This window comes from Oxyura jamaicensis, chromosome 5, assembly GCF_011077185.1.
Source record: "Oxyura jamaicensis isolate SHBP4307 breed ruddy duck chromosome 5, BPBGC_Ojam_1.0, whole genome shotgun sequence".
Lineage (NCBI taxonomy): Eukaryota > Metazoa > Chordata > Aves > Anseriformes > Anatidae > Oxyura > Oxyura jamaicensis.
This window is the reverse complement of record NC_048897.1, coordinates 48,548,984-48,570,223: the sequence shown is the minus strand read 5'-3', so window position 1 is coordinate 48,570,223 and position 21,240 is coordinate 48,548,984. Positions and strand designations below refer to the sequence as shown.

General features: G+C 43.2%; 1 protein-coding gene across 3 annotated transcripts in view; it reads left to right on the top strand.

The window, feature by feature from the left end:
* The window catches only part of MNAT1 (MNAT1 component of CDK activating kinase), an 87,922-nt gene that overhangs the window by 30,368 nt on the left and 36,314 nt on the right, over positions 1–21,240 (top strand). For all 3 annotated transcript variants that reach the window (XM_035328136.1, XM_035328135.1, XM_035328134.1), the window contains exon 6: positions 20,219–20,340. In XM_035328136.1, coding sequence (XP_035184027.1) covers positions 20,219–20,340 — 122 coding nt within the window. The remainder of the gene's footprint in view (positions 1–20,218; positions 20,341–21,240) is intronic.

Below are 21,240 nucleotides of genomic sequence, written 5' to 3'. Positions count from 1 at the left end.
TCCCCAGCAGTCTCTGGTACTGCTTCATTGCCTTTGCTTTTACGTTTTAGGGGGAGCTTTGTAACCGTGTGTTACCTTGACGTGATGGCAGTCCATAGGTGCAGAAAGCAGGTTGTTCTGTGCCTCCTTGTAGAAAGCTTGTTATGTACTAGGAGATGACTAGGTAAGAGGACTTCACAGAACTAAGTATTTTAGAATTTAGATCTAGAGAAATAGTCCAGACATATAATTGTTGCTTAACAATAAAAGAATTGATTTCTTCTGCAAATCTTTCATAGTCTGTCTCCAGTCTACAGACCAGATGTGAGGGATATTCATCAGAGTCCTTTTTTTCTTAGGAAAATTCATTTAAAGAGAGAAATAAGAGTACTTAAGGAACTGTAGTAAGAGCAAAGAAGGATTTGGAGCCATTTAGGCAAGCTGGAGGAGTGAATTTGTGTTTGTGCACAGAACGTGTGATCTTCCTGCCATGATCCCATTTTCTTAGCACTTGTCCGCGTTTGTGAAAACACTACAGGTTTGCTTTTAATCTTTTCTTCTGTTGCTGCTGATCAAAGCAGTTTTGTGTCACTCCTTGATCCTCTCTGTTGTTTACCTGATAGGGGGCTGGTGGTCTGGGATGGCAGAGCTGGGCTAATGGGCTCGCAGATTCCTCTGAGTCAGCTGTCAATTGGGTTGTGTCTGGTTTTGAGACACTTGCCTGTTAGGCACAAGTGAGCCGAGTTATCTCACAGATCAGTTTTATTCTTGGCTACACCGTTTCTTAGTGAACTAGAACTGTTTGCTGTTGTCATAAAGCGTATTTGCCTTGCAGCATGGTTAGAAGATCTGTAGGCCTTAAGTTTCTTCTTTGCCTCTTCTCAGGGCCTTCTTCAGACAAGTTTTGGGTAAGTACAGCCTACATCTGGCTTTGAAATTCTTGCCAGAGTTAAAACGTCATGTGAGGAGGGAGGGCCAAGAGTAGTGATTGCAGTGGGAGAAGGTCACCAGAGATGTGGTGGGTTCACAACTGAGTCCCGGTAGCAGTGCTTCTGAGAACTGAATAGCCTTTCAGTTCAGTAGAGAACTGAAAAACAAAAAGTGCAAGAACTCATGTGTTGAGATAAGGACAGTTTAATAAAAAAGAAGGGTGAAGAAAACAACAACAACAAAAAAAAGTGATGCACAATGCGATTGCTCACCAACAGCTGACCGATACCCAACCAGTCCCTGAGAAACAGAAGCCCCTCCAGCCAATCCCCCAAAGTTTTACTGCTGAGCATGATGCCATGTGGTGTGGGACATCCCTTTGGCCAGACTGTGTCAGCTGTCCTGGCTGTGTCCCCTCTCAGCTCCTTGTGCACCCCTCGCTGGCAGGGCAGTATGACAAGCTGCAAAGTCCTCAGCACTGTGAAAGCGCTGCTCTGCAACAGCTAAAACGGCGTGTTATCGATATTATTTTCATCCTGAATCCAAACCATAGACCCATACCAGCTACTGTGAAGGAAATTAACTCAGCCAAAACCAGGACAAGTATTTTGGCAGTCCTCTGGCTGGGTGAGTTTCCGTGTAAGAAGTCTGGTCTCCAAGAGCAGCAGGACTGTGGGCACGTGTAGATGGTTTTGAACGTGACGCCCCATGTACTTCTTAACAAGGGTTCTGGCTGTAGGCAGGGGCATATGTGCAGGACCTCTATTCCCCACAGCATCTTCTGTTTTGATTAAATCCCTATTACGAGATACCCCATTGTTATTAATATATTAATCCTCCACAAGAAGGAAAAATGTTCAGCGTGTTGATTAAGGTCATGCTGGGTGCGCGTGTGTTAACCACCTTCTCTCCACATCTATACTTGTACCTAAGCGAACACAGTGGACAAATGACTGCGTGCTACAAGGTCTCGAAGGAGTCAACTTTTGAGCTTTAAAGTAGCACATTTACACAAATTAAAAGTCAATTTAAAAATAAAGATGTGTTTCAAAGGTGTGTTGAGGGTGTTAGTTTTCAATAGTCAGTAGTCATCCAAGGTGCACTCATTGTACTAGGGCACTTGCAGTGAAAGATATTTTGGATCAAAGAGACGATGTTCTCTACCAAGAAGACTTCAATAGGAATTTTCCTGAAGAATGTTTGTTCAGGTGCAGAGGGTGGGAGAAGGGAATATTGTTTTAGGCAATCAGTGTTGGACATGAAAAGGTGAATTTCCCCATACATGCCTAGTCTGGATTCAGTGTGTCAGTCGGGGTGGTGCTGGAAAAGGATATTGTCAGCACCGGATACTAATGAAAGAAGTCATCCTCATGAAGAAGTGCATTGATCTCTGAAAGTTTGGCTTGTCTTTATTTTTCTTAACTTTTTTTAAAGAAGAAAAATGTAGATATGGAATATATCAGAGTGGAGAATTGATTATTGGAGCTTATTGTTCCAGTTGCCTCACAGGTAACTCCGTATTTTGGGGAAATGGGAGGGCCAGACATGCCTTGTGGCATGCGTTATAACTCCATCAGAATGTGTGGCAGAGCACTAACATCCCCTGCTTCATGCCAAGGGGATAATATCATGGTGTAAACCTTGTCTTTTATGCAGGCTCTCCTTTAGAATATAAAATAATTGGAAATGTTGTGGAAACAAAGAAACCTGCTCTGACTCACTCAGACAGATGCGCGCAGTGGTACGGGCAGGAAGCGGAGGGACAGAGAGCACATGTGGAACCATCCATCTAAATTAGCTGGACGGGGGCCAGGACACTGGAACTTGCAACATTTTCAAGGATTCCTAGGAAATGAAATGATGGGTTTGTGTAAGTAGAACGGTTCTCGTGGTATTGTGGGACAGTGAAGTAGATCCTGGACAAGGCAGACCATACACTTAAAGGTGGTGCTTGGGGAGTTGTTGGAGAACGGTGGAAAAAGGAGGTACAGGTAAGTAGGTTTCGGGGAAAAAGAGTTTAGAATGGCGGGCTGCCGACAGGAACAAAGAACCACGTATTGTTAGGTCTGAGGTCTGTTCTCCTGTTTCATCTCTTGAAAGCGAGGCATAAATAAATGCAGTGGCACTCTTCTCCAAAGCACAGAAAGAGAACCACAGAAATGTGATCCTCTGTGAGACTGTCATAAGCAGTACTCAAGTAAACAAGACCTTATGCTCTGCTGCACAGACTTGCTGACAGATCTAACCGGGATCGATGTAGGCATCTGAGCCTTGCCATCGTTAGGCAGTCTTTGGCGCCAGGGCTTGGGGCTGCCTGTGTTTGTGTACCTGTGGGCATGAGTACATGGCTAGAATAAAAAGAAAAGCCACGTGTGTCCAAGAACATATGTAAAAATGCCCAGCTTGTAGTGCTGCCATGCAGTAGGCCCTTTGAGTTTAGATGAGTGTAGTTTGATGAATAATCGATCTGTAAATATTCAAAGAAGCTTCTGCCTTTCCACCGAGTAAGCAGTTTCTGGAAGAGGTTGGTGGTAAGGATGCTGGCAGTTGGCTTTCATTTGGAGCAAGATTTGAGCCAGCTCATGACTACAATCCAGAAAAGGGATAAGCTGAGGAGCTTTATTGTAAGGATTTCCCACCAGCCACATGGATGCCGTAACAGAGATATTGGAGGGCTACTTTGTTGTCTGCTTGATTGAAGTTCTATGCCAAGTTCTCTTCTATGTCTATATCCTGATGCTTAATGTCTGTTGGCACTGTCTTGGCTGTGCCTGCATACCAAGGATTCCCTTTTGCATTTGTTCCCACTGGAGCATTATTAGGGTTATATTCATTGTGTGGGGAGAGGAAGATGGCTTGGTTTGAGAGATGGTTTGAAGATGTTCAGGGGATTACAGTAGAAACTGTCTGCCTCCTTCATCTTCAACCATTCCGTTTTCATTTATTCACCCTGTGTGTCTCTTCGTGGGATGATGTCTTGAGCTCGAATACCCATTTTAACTTATGTAGGAACTGAAGCCTAGACAGGATTAGGCCAAGAATTTCTCTCAAATCAGGCAATTCTAAAATCTGTTTGGAATAAGGGATAAAAAACACCTTGAAGGTGCAATATATACTAAAGCACAGTGTTGTATTAGTTTAGTTTTATTGATAACATTGCGTACAGCATTTGTTTAATGCTAATTTTAAACCTAACTTGTATCTGGTTAGTTAAGTGAATTTGACATACAAAATTAAAGAAATACTTCACACTTAGAGCAATAAAAGTATACCTGAGGAGTGTTGTATCCCTTTAGCTGTTGGTTTCTTTTCAGCTCCATGTAAGTAACTTTCTTTGTAGCTGGTTTGCCAGGTACAACCTTGGCATGAAAAAGCCTGTTAATCACCTGATTGAAAACCTTGGATTTTTTTTTTTTTTTTTTTTAAATGGCCAGAAATAAAATACTGGTGGTATCTGTGCTATTCTGTTGGTCATGAAGAACAAGGTACAACCATAGCTGCATTTTTGATTTTATTTATGAAGAATACATAGCAACTGCAGCTTTTCAAAATGTGAAATTTGTTGATTAGGAAGAAGTCTTGGTAGAACTCAGGACAAGTAATTGTTAAATACAACACCTCATGATCATGCTGGTTTGCTGTGTTTTATTTTCAGGCTATCTCTGATCCATCGTAGTGGTGGTATCAGGTTTGGAAGTCAACGAGTGGACTGTGCCTGAGGTAGCAGATGAGGACCTACAGATAGGAAATGAATTTAGATGGTAAAAATTGTTGCTGCATTTTCTGTTAGAGAAACCTCTGTCTGCAGTTCTGGAGCTGTGAAAGTGCAATATGGACCTTGGAAAGGTGGGGTGACAGTGTGTTTTTTACTTGTATTGGGAAGTCTTTGCCATCGTGCTTTGTCATTGATTTTGCTGGCAGAAAAGGAGGAGCAAGAAAGCTAAGGAATGGCCAGCTGAGAGTAGAGGAATGGGAGAGAGACCCTATACCTGAGATAGCCCATGGGTTAATGTGTGTATAAGACCGGGAGTGGGATACAGCAGTTCCCTGTTTTTCCAGTCTGAGGTATGTCTGTGTACATTGTCACTTGGCAGAGGGAAGGAGCTTTTCAGGGGAACTGAAGAGATTTAGATCAGGGGGCGTTTGTTTCGATCAAAGTTCTTCATTTCCAGTTGATACCAACCGATTGTCAGATAAAGCCCGTTTGAACTTGAATTTTTGGACTAGAGTATGAATACAACTTTATTTTGGGTGTTTTTTGTTTTGGTTTCCCCACCTTCCCTATTAGGACAAGTTTTGTTGAAAAATTAATTAGGAAACCATAAGGAACGTGGATAATGTGAATGATATGGTTACTACTCTGACCGTTACAGCAGATTGATTGAATTTATAAACCCTGTCGCTCTTTATATACTTTTTAATTTTTAATTCAATTAATCTTGTTTTTTTTTTTTATTATTATTTTTTATTTGCATAAGGACATGCAAAGTATTAAACTAAGGCTATGGAAAATAACATTGACAAAGCTTTCTTACTCCTCTGGAATCTAATTAAAAACCCGCAAATGTTGTCATTCATCATTTTACCATTGGAGTGTATTTCTTAGGGAGACAGTCTAATATCCTGCAGCAACTTCATGGCATTACAAAAATAATTAATGGACCCTTTTAGGGCAGTGTATGCTGCTACAATGTGGAATAATACTTCAGTGTTGTAACTGAATGGCGTGCTAGGAAACACTAATCCCTCGTGTATAGTAACAGGAAGTATGAATATTACTTATTAATGATAATATAAAACACCTTAGCACACATGCTTTTTCTGGGCATGTCTACATTTTTGTAAATCACAGTGAATTTTAATTGCAGAAAATTGGTGAGAAGAAAGAAGGATTTGTGTAATTAAGAGCATCTGCTTATTTAAAAGCCTTTAGAAGTTGTAAAAGATAGAACTTCTCTGTATGAGAGGGATGGCTGTTGTGCAATAATGCCCCTTCATTCCCCTTTCATAATAAATCTCAGCAGAGTATTCATCTAAAGGGCTGGATGCCAAAAAGAACAGGTTCGACTTGTCTGTGAGGATTTACACCACACTAAAATGCACAACTGCTTTTGTAGAGGTCATTGTGAAGGTCACAGAGCTCGCATGCACTGCTGAATGAGAGCAGCCTACAACAATAATGCGAGTGGTTGGACTGTGTGAAATCAATATTTAAAACCTCATATGAAATGTAGCAATAAGCTGGAATCATTAAAACACATGACTTCAAAGCACGTGCATTGTTTTGCAAGAGAGAAGTGCTCTCTTCCAGGAGTTTGCATCTTGTACTCTCTGCTGAATGTCACTCCTAGCTGAAAGCATAAGATTTTTCTCGATTCCTGACAGTTAATGTTGAAATAACATAGTATGTGTAATATAGGCACTCAGACTATTAACAATTGTATCAAGAGGTTTTCTCTGTCCAGTGGAAAAAAACATCAGATTTGATATTGATGTTGAAGTGGATCTAGTTACCTGAAACTTGCAACACCTTGCTTTCAAGTAAGGTCCGAGTTAGCCCATAGGGTCACTATGTCTTTAAATAAAAGATGATGATCATTTCAAATGGCAACCAGCCATTGGTGGGGTTTAGTGCAGAGATTAATTAGTAAACTTTGGAATGCGCTACAGCAAATGCAGCTGATTGGCAATAGCATGTGGAGCAGCAACTGGTGGAAGGCCAGTGCTTCTGAGCAGCAGAGGTATTTCCAAAAAGACTTAAGAGTGCTGTGATGTGTTATTCTTTAAATGGAACTGTACTGATTGCATTGAACCACTGTTTTTCTGTTTATACGGTTTAGTAAATACAGAAATTAAAGAAATCTGATTGTTAATTTTGAAAGAAAGCAAGTTTTCTTCTATTGTTTTGATGTGATTAGGTGCATCCCATATTGATGCCCCTGAACATCAATTTACAGAGGATTGTGGTTTGTCTGCATTGCATTTTGCAATTTTTTCCATTACTGTAAAGGCAAATGTCATGTGTACTGCCAAATGTTGAGATATGATTTATTCAAATAAGACACTAAAGTAAATACAATTACTTCAGTGGCTATGACAGTGAACGGCTTCTATGGTCTACTTCTTAAAATGGTATGGATCACTGAGGCTGTGTGTTTGATTTATAATGGTTTGTCTTCCTTTTAATGTTTTAAAGACATGATTAGAGAAATTTGGAAACTATCTCTGTAAATTAGCTTATCTGAGGATGCTCAATCTATTTGGTATGAGTAATGAACCCAATTATGTATAGTCCCTAGTGGGACTATTTTCTCAGTTTGTGCAGGCCAAGGAATTGGGGCCCAATTCCTTGAATAAAAATTAAGATATTTTATGTAAAAATAAATAAATGATAATTTTAGAAAAGCTGCTCTTGAGAGAGTACTGGGAAACCCTGTATACTTCTTAAGATCTCTTATATTGTACTAGTTTCTTGATGCCCACCCTTGGTTAAAGAGGCATGGTCAAGCATCTATTTAAATCTTTTTTTTTTTTTTTTTTTTTAAATCCTTATGCCAGTGGGTGTTTGCTTCAAAAATGGCCCAGTAATCTGGTAAAATTCATCTTACTATACATTTCCTGAGTACTGAGCAAAAACCTAACCTCGTGGACTAGCTGCCGTTATCACCGAAATAACCCTGTTAAAATTATGACCGAAAAACAAAAGAGGCGCTTGGTCACACAGGATAGGGCTCATCCTGGCCCTGACCCTTAAGCACGTGCTGTAAAACGAGGCAAGCGTGTGCTCCTGCTGGCCCGGCTCCCCGCTCCGTTCCTCGTCCTTGCCACGCGCGGCCTAGTCCCTGTGGCCCGCTGAGGGATCATGGCGGCTCCGTGGGCTGGGCCGCGGCAGGTGCTGGTGGCTGGGCCCTGACTGTGAGCTGCCGGAGGACACGGAGCCGAGGTCAGGGTTGTCAGGGCGCTGGCTGCTTGTCTCGAAGCCTGTTTCTGCAAGCCTCTGCTTCCTAGGCCATTGTGTTTATTGCCATAGGTAATTGCAGCGAAACGGATGGGCTCGGTTTACGCAGTCACGTTTGGGCTTGCTGGGCGTTGTCGGACCGGACTCGCCGGCCGCCATCCAGACAAAGCGACCGCTGTGGGGCTGCTCCTTTCGCCTTGAGAGGCTGCCCCGGTGCTTAAAGCTGGGTGGTTTTCAGAGCTAGATCAACGCTGCTGAGCCCGTGTCTAAGCCCCAAATAGGTGTCTGGTGAAATTCCCTTATAGCAAATAGATTTGTTGGCTTGGTGTGCCTGTAAATGAAACCTGCACGTAAATCCACACACGATCGGGGCATTAGAGTCTCGCAAAACGTGCAGTGATAGCATTTGTTAAGAGCTGTTTAACTCTTGTGCTTGATTATTTGTGTGTATGTGCATATGTAACAAACACCCCCGAGCAAAAAAGCATCTCATTTAAAAATGCCGTATCTGAGCACTGCAATCAGGTCCCTAATTACTGAGACTCTTTTTTTTTTAAAACTAAATCCTCTGTGTGTATGTACAATATACACATCCAAGTACATTGCAAGGCATTATAAATGATTAAAAGCAAACTGTAACCCTTGACAGAAACAAATGTAGGTACATTCTGTGATGCATTATCCTGGCTGGACTGCCGGTTTGCTGTGAGTCAGCTGGCTGTATGAATTATAGGGTGCGCTTTGTATCACTGGACGGTTGCCTTTTGGTATTGGTTTAAATCTAAGATATGAAAGAATGAACAAAGTCTGAATTTCCTCCTCTCGATAGCACAAACAGTCTCTGCAGCTCCCTGCTTCGGCTAATGCCCCGGAGCTGGCTGGCACGGCCGCTCATGTAGCCGAGGCTAGGGATTAGGCAGTTTCGTAAGGTGAGCTGCTTTTAAGCTCTGGCAGTCTTTTTTCCTTGTAAATCTCAGACACTCCAAGTGCCAATGCTCCATCCTAGCAGTGAGTGTTTCTACAACACAGTGACGGCAGTGAAAAGGAAACGGGAGAGAAAAGTTGATGCGGTGTTGTGGTTTAACTGTGACTCCGGATTAATGTGAAACCGAAGGCAAAGACATGGTTTTCACTTTATTGTTGGTTGGTAAATGTTTATGTCCAGAGCTCTAGGGCAAAGCTGTTTAGGCTGGTGGTGATTAAAGCTTCTTGAACAGCTTGCCTTGGCATGAGAGAATTAACGTGGTTATAGCCCAGCAGTGAAGGTGGCTGGGGAGGAGGAGGAGAATATCCCCTCAACTGCCTGCACTTGGGAAAGGAAATGCAACAAAATATTATTATTCATATGAACTCTAGGCTTTCTGATCTGCTCCCATGGACTTCACTGATACGGTATCAGTTACCCCCATGCCTGCAAGAACGGGTTAGTGTTTCATGTAATGAAGTGGAACGGCGGTGCAGATGCGCAGTAGCCCACTGTTGCTGGATGGATGGCTTCCAGGTAGATGGAGGTTTTAGGCTGACCGGTTTACGAGGCAGCTCTTCGTAGTCGGCCCAAAAGCAGCTCATGCTGGTGAGTCCAGAAGTGTGTGCGCACGCTTAGTCAGTCTCTTGTGTACCTGTGTGATTGTACCACTGATTAGACTCAAAAGGCTTGGCAAATCCTATTTGTGTGGGAAGCTCGAGTGCAAAAACTTGCCTGATTTACTTTATTTAAATCAATATAATCCAGCTGAAGGCGTTTTGGAAAGCACATCTAAGTGAACGGTGTTTTAAGTTAACACAGTGTCTTTCGTGTTCACAATAAAAGCTAGTTTCATTTGAAAAGGGTGTGCTTATGGTTACCTTACACAAACTTTTGCCATATTAAATGTGGAAGGGCTCAATTCTCCTGCATGCACACATTGTCTTTTGTGAAATTTGTACTTAGAAGATTTAATATCCTCAAGTTTGCCTTATGATCAGCAATTCTTTGAACTTGCAAACAAAGTGTGGATAACTTCAAATAGATATTTGAAGTCTGATTCTGAGGAATGTTTATGTTGATTTTTGACCTTACAATGTGAAGTTTGATCTCTGTCTTAAAACTGAGTATTCTAGAGGAAATGTAAATACGATCTGGACTTTTAAAAATCTATTTAAAATCTGTTCTCTTAAACTTTAGGAACTTTATTCTGGATATTGTGACAATTCAAACGATGGATATGTATTCCTGCTCACAGAGGCCCTGATTCAGCAGCTGATCTCTAATCAGCAAAGCTCACTTGCAGCCTTGTACCTTCGGAAGGTGTAGGTCTGTAGTGCTTTAGACTTGAATATAGCATTTTTTGGTTATTGTGAAGCTCCAGAGAATAGAGAAGGGCTAATGGTGGAAGCTGACTGAGATGATTTAGAGTTTTATATAAGCACATAAAGCTGCAAGTTGTCTTGTTGTGTTTGGTTTTGAAAAGCTCTTATTAACTACTTTGACATCTCGCTTTTATTCCCAAACATCTGCTTTAGATTGTTTGCCATAAAAGTGTAAGAATTAATCTTGCCCTCATTTTTGTTATTGCTACCAGAAACCAAACTATTTTTATTGCTTCTTGTATAGGGATTTGGACTTGATAATTCAGGGTTTAGGAGAAAATAAGTTTGTATTTTTCTCTCTCCTGTAAGCTTAACAGGTAAAGTTAATTAAATTAATTTTTTTAAGTGCACAAAGATGTTAGGCACGGCTTGCTAAACTGTACTGTAAGCTCTACATTGCTTTACTTGCCCCAATATTTTGAGTTTTAAGGCAATTCAAATGATCAGCTCGTTTTGGTTTGTTTCTCAGAACAGCAGCTGTCCTGAGCCAGGGTGAGGCATTTGCATCATCTGTGGAGAGCTTCATGTTTATTTTCTTGTATGGAAATAACATATGAAAGTCAAAGAAATGAAAACTTTCCTATATGTTTAGTCCTTTGATTAACAAATGCTTTTAATGCTTACTCATGGGGCTTCCTTTTTCTTGGATTACAGCTCGTTTGTGTTTTTTCACTGAGAAGTAAGAAGTAACTACGGCGTGCGATTGCAGCGAAAAAGTACACTGCTTTTGGGCCATTTCCTTCTGCATGGTACATCACTACATTTCAGGGCATTCTGCTGATGTGGGTTCATCCAGTATTTGTCAGCACTTATCTCCCTTTCTACAAAGGAAGTGTTGTTTTTAAGGCAGAGCTGACTTGGTGTAAGCCTGTAGTAGGAAACACTCGTGCAGCCTCTGTTACTTGCTTGAAATCTGACGTTCGTGCTGCAGTTGCTTTCACAGCAGTCTCCTCTTTCAGAATGTGTGGCGACACTTGCTTTTTTTTAATTTTTTTTACTCAAATACAAGTGTTTTAGCAAGCGGGCTCATGAAGGAGCCAGCGAATGAGGTAAAACAGATGAAGCATCTCCTTATATTATAAACAGATAAATAGGATTTTTCTAGGACTAAGTGGAAAAAAATGTGCGACTATATTGCAGTTTTGCTGCCAGGTTCTATTTTTCCTCTTAAGTGAGATTGTAGATTTTTCCCAGCAGTAACTGTTCCTTTTTTGCTTGTGCTATGGATGCTTTAGATGTTTCTGGTTATCGTGCTTCGAGGAGCGACACAGCCGTGGCCCCCGTAACCGCAGCGATGCGGTGGGGCCATGGCAGGGCTTGGGTGCACGGAGGGGTCTTCCTGCAGCGCTCTGAGGGTCGGCCAGGGCTTGCAAACAGAATTTGATCCTGTGAATTTCTGGGTATCCTGTCCTGTACTGCTAAGATTGAGGTGCCGTTGGAAGTGTGCACCACTTGGGAAGCTGTCACATGTCTGTAATTCAGGTGTGAGCATCATTTTGATGTAGGCAATATAAAACTTGCATGGAAAAAAAACAAAACAAAACAACTAAACCTCTCTGGAAGGACAAAAAGCATATTTTGAGAGGATCTGTGAAAAACACCGTTGCTTCTACCCCAGGGAGTATTTGATTTAGTTTGACAAAATTCATGTGTATCTTCAAAGCAGTGCATGAACTGTGTTACATTTGCAGTGTTTCTTCCTGTCACCGCAATAACCAGCTCACGTCTTCTCGTGCTCTCTGCATGCAAATGAGAAAAAAGGCTAGAAATAAACTACTTTCCACTTTATTCTAAAAGCGATAATTTCTAAATATGTTGCTAACAGGTTTCAGTTTGCATTTAAAATTTATAGTAAGTAGTCCACAAATACTGTGCAGGAGGTATCATGTACTGCAAATGCCTGGTGACGCTCTCTTCATTTTTCTGCTTTGGACTTGAGTTATTCTAAATGCCTCCTTTTTATCTCTTTGCCTGTTTCTGATAATTCATTCTGCCTTTCTCTCCTTCTGTTTTTCCTATTCCATTTGCATTCTTCTTTTCATCTGCTTTTACTGTCCTTTCCATATTTTATTCATTTATTTTGTCCCCACGGCTTAAAAAACTTCCATGCTTCCTTCTGCCAGAGTTCTATCAAGTTTTAGCAGTCCCTCCTTAAAATCTAGCTATTCAAGGAATCTCACTTTATTTCTTTATCAGTCAGACAAGCCATTCTGGTTGGGGTGTTCTGCATCTTTATCAACATTTATCTGGGTCTAGGCTCAGTGAAATAGGGAATATGTCTGATTTTCACACACGGAATTTCTCATCCTCTGTAGACTGAGGTCAGCTTTCTGTTCGGTCTTGTTAGTTTAAGCAGTCTTTCTTTTTAAATCATCCATCAGACTCTACATTCCTTAAGAATGATATTGTCTAGCTGTGGATATTTGGGTTGGGGGGAGCCGTTTTAGGGAATCCTAGGAAAGAGCAGGCAGTGGGTACAGTGATGTATGGTTGTTTGTCAGCTCCTGCCGGGTTCACCACTAAAGCAGCTAAGTTTTGCAAGTTCCATTGTTCTCCAGGAATTCCCCAATTATTTTCTTGCATAATCGAGGAGTCATATCAGCATAACGCTCGGCTTCACGGCAACGCAACAGGAACCCCGGCAGGTTCAGCTGTACCAAGACTCGAATGATTGCTGCTGGTTGGTGAGCGATGCATGGCTATTGCTGTGCTCTGATCTCTGCCTGTATGTCTGTCACTCTCTAAACGTTATTTGTTGTGATACACAAAGTGGCATTTGTCAAATTGATTTCTGTTTCACATCCCTTGAAAAATTAGGCCCTTAATGTGGGCATTTAAAACCGTATTATATTAAGGCCTATAATCCTGTAATTAGACTGGCTACTGCAGAGCTTATGCTTTGTTGAGAACCAAATCAAAATGATCAAGGCTCCAGAAGTCTGATGGTAGAAATGCAACAAAAGTTTCCTTAATTCTGCTTAATGCTGTAATACTGACAGAGCACGCTGGGAAACAGCACCACAAACTGAACTAACGTGGACTCTGAGTCCCCCTTAGTGAAGCCTCTCGGCGAAAAATAGAAAGAAGATGCAGGTGTACCCTGAAAAGGGCAACGTTGAGCCCTGAAGCCACTGTAGGAAAAGGAACAGGTGAGCTGATGGCGAGGTTTGCACTCACAACTGCCAGGTACCTGCGTCCCCCACAGCAGCTGGTACAGGCATGGCTCTTTGCTCCAGCTGGGAAGGCCGACTAGGAATCGTGCAAGGCAGAAGAATTGTGCAAGGGAGCCAGGGCAGAAGGCTCAGAGGAGGCTAAGCTTCTGCTTGCAGCACAGTGCACTGCAAACCACAGAGTAAGTGTGCAGGAGCTGAGGCCGAGTGGGGAGCAAAATTGAGAAACGAGCCCTGAAAACCAGGGGGTGACACATGGGCTCATTAGTTGTGTGAAAATGCCGTTGTGTTTAAATTCCCTGTTTTCAGAAACGCTGCTATCTTGTGTACAGTGCCGTCCTCTGAACGGTGACGGAGATTTTGAGGAAAGCTTGGCAGAGCTCTGGAGTCCTTGCCGAAAATGAGCGCGTGACTCGGTCCTGCAAACATCCAGACTATCCCCTGAATCATAACTGTGCTTTGACAGCTCGCTGGGAGACGACAGGGGCAAACAGGCAGCGTCATCCACTGATGTGAAGAAAGGGCAAAAGACTTTTCTGTGAAGAGTAGTCACTAAATCCTGCTGCTGGCACCGAACCAGCAGAATTGTCTTTCAGCGTATGTGATGGACATCGGCTTTCTGCTGAGAGATCAGAGAAATGTGGCTTTTGGGCAGGAGCTTAGAGATAAGTCTGGTCAGGTAATTCTTTATGTCAGAAAGTTGTAAAAGGAAAATTTTGGAGGCAAGTATAGCTGAGCGCATGCATGGCTGTGGTTAATTTCCCATATACAGGTTTTCATGTAACCAATCACATATGTGACCGTCTTTGTTAATGACTTCTGTGGTGCTGTTGATCTCTTGCTGTATTTCTGCCATTCGTAAAGAAAGCACATTTTTAAAATCAATTTTGGCATTGAAAATTCAATTTACTGTGGGGGGAAAAACCTAAATCTAGTCAGGTTGGTACAAGGCATCTGAAATCATCAACCCCCAAGAGAAGTGGGGTGTGAATCTTTTATCTTCGCCCTGCCACATGTGGTTGGATTCTGTTACTGAGATCGATAGGAAGACTTAAATTGATCCTGATGGTTTCTGTGTCAGATCATTTGTTCTTTTTCTGCTTAGTTACTGGGATATCCCCGTAGTACTTCTCGTAGTTGTGTAAAGAAATCAGATTTCTTGTTGGTTTTTGAAAGCAGAAGAAAGAGCAGTTGGTTTCAGATATTGAAGTGCTTGGAAAAAAACTCACCGGCACAGGAATTTTAGGCTGGGGAATGGAATTATGCATTTTAGTTTGACATTTTTCTTGTTTATTTAAAAAAGCTGTGGAAGACAGGGAGGGTAAAGGTTAAAATAATATTAACTGAGCCCTCCAAATCTATCAGTTTCATTCTCCTTTTCCTGAGTATTACTGTAGTCAAACAAAGCAGTTAATCAGAATCAGATAGCCATATTAGCGCTGCTGACACGGATTTGTCAATAGTAAGTGGGGAGGGTGGGAACTGAAAAAACAGCTTTTGGCTCTGAGTGCCTGGGCTATTTGCATTCAGATTGTTCTCTAAGAAATTGTATTACCACGAAAACATCTTCCCAACACCTGAATTCTGTCGTGAGCTTAAAAGGAAGATGGTTTTCTAAGAGAGCTTATACAGAAAAATTGAAGGCATCTGTAGTATTGTTTTAACATCCACTGGTAAGCGTTGGGGTGGTCGCAGACTGAAGTGGCAGTGTATTGGGAAGGGTCTCTCTGTTACCCTCCCCGCAGCAATGGAGCCAACGTTTGGGATGTGTTTTAGCAGGGCCGTGCCCTGGCACTGTGCTGGGCACAGTCTCTTTCTTTCTGGCTGTGCAGGGAGCACGACCCAGTGGCGAAAAGATTTACCCCCAGAGACAGCACTGCAGCAAACTGGCTTCGGGAGACGTAGCACGTATCTGCTATTGCTGTTATCCAGCGTGTGCGGTGTGTGCTCTTAGCGCGGTGATAGCAGACCCGGGTAAGTTCCTGAGCGCAGAGAAATGAAAAAAGCAAAAAGATCAGCTACAGCGTCTGGTCCAGCCACCTCCAGCACAGAAACAGGCACTGTCTGGGCATGTTTTAATGACCCCAATCTCTGGCTTCTGTCTCTTGCCTGGGGATGTTTTTGTGGCATAGCTGTTCCTCCTCTTTCCCCTACTAGTGCATTTTTGGTGTTGTCATTCTCCTTTCCCCTCCTCCTTGGCACTGGAGATTTCTGAGAAGGCTGCTGGTTGTTTTTCTTTTTCGCTGCAGAGGGACGGGGGTGAAGGAAGGCGGTGTAGTCTTGGAGGCAGGGAAAGTGAGAGACGGAAGGATGGGAGGAAGCCTCAACGCTTCACCTCGAGCTGCGATTTCTGGCCTCTATGCTAAAATAACCTCCTCTGCTAGCGAGCAAACACCGATACACCTGGCGTTTGCCAAGCCTCTGTGTGAGAGGTGCACTCATTCCCTAGCTCTGGTGCTCCAATAGCCTGAAGTGGGCTCTGATGTTTCCTAAAAGGACCTTATTGGATTTTACTGCTTTTTTGTTTAAAATAAGCTCAGTGTCACTGCAAGGGCATCTCTTTGCATCTGTGCATATGATCCTTTTTTTAGTTAATGCCATGCTGCATCACAGCCTGAAACAAAAAGTGGCTACTTTTTCCTTTCTTATTATTTAAACTGAGAGAGAGCTCAGACAGTGCATCTCCGCGAGAAGTAAATCAGTCCATTTTAATCAGTCCCTTTTATTTGTAATGCAAAGACATTATCCCCCCTCTTCCCCAAATTTAATCCCGTACTCCTTTAATCTAAAACCCTACAGTACGTGAATGGAAATCCAGTTGCTCGCAAATCCACTGCTGTGCAGTCTTTTTAAATAAACAAAGTTCTACGGATAAGCAAATGCCTTCATTCTAATTAGCAGTGTTTTTTGTGGTTCCATACATTCCAAAATGCAATAGGCAGCTACAGTGCCTAAAATAATCCCAGAGAAAACACTTGTATGCCATGAAGATAGGGAGTGGGAGGGAGAAGAGGCAGGAAAATCTGTTGTCTGTGTTCTTGGAAACCTTTTCTGTCTCCATTTGGATGCTGTCAGTTTCTTTTACACAAACATTACAGCGTCCGAGGGGAATTAGAAATACTTACCCGTGACCACAACGTCAGATCTTAGGGTTGTCAGGAGAAAGTAATGCAAAAGCGGGAGCTTGGACCCGCCGCCTTCATCTCGGTTTCAGCGTGCTAAGAAATGTCTCCTAATGCTGGGAGGAGGTAAGGCTGGCTATGAGATAAGGCCGGCTGTCTAGGTGGAATACAGAAAATTTATAAGTCTTACCTCATAGATGTGAAATGTTTTTTGGATCTGGAAAAGTGCTGTGTAAGTCCGAAGTAATAGTTATTGTCTCATGTGATGTCTCCGAATTACACAACAGCTTCCCCTGTGTAGCAGCCACTTCTGAAGTGGCCGGGGACCACAGCACAGACACAAAAGGGGGATGCTGCAGGTCAAACGGCTTTTAACTGGACAAATTGCTCAGATGGAACCTTTTAACTTCACCAAGGTTTGTTGTAAAAGCAAGGTTTGTTGTAAAAACAGCAGCGCAAAGGGGAAAGGCAGCATTTTTCCATCGGTGAACTTTCACTGGTTTCCATGCCAGCTTTCTGTGCGGATCCGTGCAGCGCTCGGCGCTGAGACCTCCACATAACCTGCACGGGGCCGAAGGAGCAGGAACCCAGCCTGCCCAGGAGCCCACCTGGCCAAGCCCCAGACTTGCACGGCATGGGGTCGGCAGCATCGGTAACAGCCAGCTCCTACCCAGAGCATCGACAGAGCTGCTGTGCTCGTGGGATTTGACCAAGATGCAGCCCCATTCACCTAGGAACGTATGTTGTAATTCCTGTGCTTCCACCTAGCCCTTTCCCAGCTCAAGGAAGACTAAAGGCCAGCTGGTAGGAAAAAGCCTTTACCTAAGGGCCAGACAGCGATAGGGCAAGAGCGGCAGCCAGTCGTGTTTTTTCCCTGTTGCTAAGTGGAATCTAATCCACGTTGCCAAAGCCCATCAGCTGAAGCTGTGATTTGGGGAAAAGAAAACAAATGAGCTGTGTCACACAGCTGCACGGCCTCCCCGAGGTGTGGATCTGCTGCTGGGCCCAAAGCACTGCGGTGGTTTTTGCAGAAGCTTGTGGTGGATCCTAACACTTGTACCCTGGCCCAGGGTGTAACAGAGACAGAGGAGAGAGACCCTGCTTTGATACTGAGCTGGATAAGCCAGAAATGGGCTGCCAATATTTAACGGTGAGAAGAAGTGCCTATTGGAATAACTTACCTAGGGGATGTGCCTGGACCTTTATGATCTGAAATCCCCGAGTCTGGATCGGATGCCTTTCAAATAGAAGGTGCTTTGCCTGAGCTGACAGTCCTAGGGCACCCTCATTGAGTGGTAAAAGGTAATTTTCCCTGTAATGCGTACACCAGTGCCTGCCATGCTGTTGGCACGCTGACCAGTCAGCCTCCCAGCGTCCACACGCAGCTCACTTGCCCTTACCAGTTGGGCATCGTGAGAGTAAATAACCACGGCGATCCCTTCTGGCCTCTGGCACCTTGGGAATGCCCCAGAGGAAGACAAATGAAATTTTTTCATCCCATCCAACCAGGAGTCCCCAGGCGGAGATGGGCCTCTGCAGCAACAGAGGCAGTGGTGGGGCAAGAGGCTGGCGATGAGCCCCGTCCGTGTGTCGAGAGCTCTCCTGCGTCCCTTGGCCAACGTCAGCAGAAGTTGCTCTCATTAAAAAAGTGTTAGGAATGCATCAATGGCAACTCTGCTAACAGCGAGCAGCTGTTCTGGTGATGCCCTCCAGAGATGTGGCTCCTGCAATCTGAGCTGCTCCCTTTTTCCACACACAAGTAATTTCCAAAAATATTTATCATGGTTTTGATCTTTGCCCGAAACTGAATTTTATTCTCTATGGCTGGAACAAAATTCCTCTGGATTTGGAAAGACTGAGGCTTTTCACTCACCAGATGAGGGTGTTCTCATAGAAAATGATGAGGCATCTTTTCCCTCCAGTTTGGCCAGAGATGCAAAGTTGGTCAAAGCTTTAAATCTAAAAGTCTTATTTAAGCATTCAGCTCTAACACTGGGTGTTACGTGCCCACATCGGGGTAGCTACAAAGTACAATATCTTCATGAGCTTGAATAGATTGTGGAGTGACAATGTCTAGCAATATCAAAAGACCTTAAAAATATCACGAAGCAGTATCGATGCTGAATTTTTAACCTTTTCCTACTTTTTTAAAAGCGTGGTCGCCTGGTTTTAATGTTGCAGCAACAGCTTGCGGCGTAGAAACAGCAGCGTGCTGTCACTTTGGAAGTTGGAGTGACTCGGGGCTGACTTGGGAACTTTCTCCACCGCGTTTTGCTCTTGAGACACTGTCAGTGGAGCACTGCTAGCAGCAGCCCCTCGGGGCTCGGCAGTAGCGCAGAAAAAGGCCACAACTCTCTCTTCTCATCACAAACACAAAGCCTTTTCAGTGGAGGATGCGAGCTGCTTTTATTTCAGCCCAGCCCCATGGTAGCACTTCTCAAGGACTTGCATCTTCAATTTTCTTATCCACTTTCTGCAGCTCTACACAGAAATATCCACGCTACTACTTCAGGAAGGTCATTGTCCTCAACCAGAAATTCAATTAGCAGCTTTCCCTTTCTGCTATTTCCCCCCCCCCCCCCTCCCCGTTTAGTTAATTTTAACCCAGTGTCCCACATGAGGAGCCTTTAGCTCCCTGGTGAGGGAGTAGATAATTCGAGTGGCCCCTGGGAACTGAAGCTGAGCAAGTGCTCACCACCGCGGGGTATGCGCAGCACTGCGCCATGGAAAGCTTCCAATCTGCCGTTGCAGACAAAATGCCCACGCAAACAATGCCGCTACTTTCCCAAATTCCCGCGTTTCGCAGATGTGGAGGTCAGTTTCTGGAGGGGAAGCCGGGCTGTTTTGGGGGAGATCATCGTGGCCTGTCTTTTTTGCTGCTGCTGCTAATTTTTGTGAGCACCATAGAATACAGTAGAAAATTGAAACTGTGTGAAAGATCAACAAATCAGTGTAGAATGTCATGCAGCAACATCTGTTAACTTTGGCTCTATCTCATATCCTCCTGACCCCTCCTTTCCAGCCACAAGTCTCCTGTTTTGTGAGAGCTTGGAGTGATAGGGACTTGGGGGGGGGGAAGCCTAGCTGTTTCTCAGTGGTCTGAAGGGCTTGCAAAAGTACCATCTGGAATTAAAATTTTATGTTTGTGTGTTTCTATATTTTTAGTTATGAAACAAATGGGAATTTGCTGAATGAATTAATTGTATTGCACTGTAAAAGTCGTATCTTGAGAGCCATTATATATGGGAGTTTACAAAGCCTGCAGAGAGAAATGAAAGTGGCTTCTCTTTCTAATTAGGGCTTTCAGGAAATCATTGATTACAGAATCTAATAGGCTTGCTCAGAGACATTTGGTTGATATTACTTCTGATAAATGAAATTTTTACCTAATAAGAATTTTACTAGTGGCACTGGAAGCAGCTGCTCGCTCTAACACTGAGCTTGCCTTCAGTAAAACTTTCCCCTTTTTTTTCCTACCATATCCATAGCTACAGCTAATGAAACGTTCATTCTAAACTGTAGATCACAGTACAAAAGTTTAAATCTTGAAGAAATGAGTGATGTAGTAGACGGTATGTCCTTAATGGGAATGGTTTTTGTCCAGACCGGCTTAATGGTGTACGCTTGTTCTCGCAGTGCATTTAAAAAAGAAATCTAAGCAAATCCTGCTCTTTAGCAATTTTTACCATATATTTTCTTTTCTTTAACAGGGTCAGCATATTTCGTTAGCTCCCATTCAAAAGCTAGAGGAAGCTCTGTACGAGTATCAGCCTCTGCAAGTGGAGACACATGGACCACAAGTTCCAGAGCTGGAAATGCTGGGAAGGCTGGGGTAAGTAACGCTGCAAGTTTTAATTCCCATTTCACAGGGCTGTAGCTGGGACTGTTACCGTCTTCACTTTGCCAGGATGTAGGGGCTTTTTTTGTTTTGTTTTGTTTTGTTTTAAAGGATCTTAATGAAATATTAGACTTCCTGCCCAATCAACCAACATTTTGTTTGGGTGGATAAGCTAAAATTTTTGGTCCTCAAGCCTTTATAGATCTACTGAGAGCTGGACTGGATTGCATTAGTGTTTTTAAGGTTGTCCTTGGCAGTCGTAGTGAAGTAGCTGTTCATTTTCAGTTGCACGGTATTAAAAAATAAATAAATAAAAATCTAGGGCCTAATTTACCCAGCTGTAAGCCAGTAAAAATATTAAAGTTGGGCCTTTTGCCACGGAAAAGGGTAGATTTACTTGTCGACTGCTGTCTACAGTCAAACTGCGTTTGTGAGAAATGAAGCACAGAGCTTAACTTTGTCAGAAAGGATAATGCAGGGCTGGTCCAGCAGCTTGGTGGCATCACGGTGCGCAGCTGTGTTTGGAAGGGAGCCTGCTGTGCCTGAAAAATAGAGGTTGGGAAGGCCAAACCTGACACGTCTGCTTGCTGGAGGGTGTTCACAGCTGAAAAGCCACCTGAAAATGCCCAAGCTCTGGGGTAGGGAGTGTCCCCAGACTGGTTGTGGCCAGGCTTCCAAGGTCACAAGCACCTACAGTGGCTGGAAAATGATGGGGCAGAGTGAATGTGTAGAGTGGCAAGGCAAGAAAGAGTTTAGTAATAATAATAATAAAAATGTTTTTCTTTGCGCCTGTGGGGAAAACTGAAGCCAGAAAGTACTGAAGAAAGTTGAGACACTTGAGGATGCAGATTCAGAGACCACTGAAATCCAAACAGGAATCCTGTTGAGTTTGGT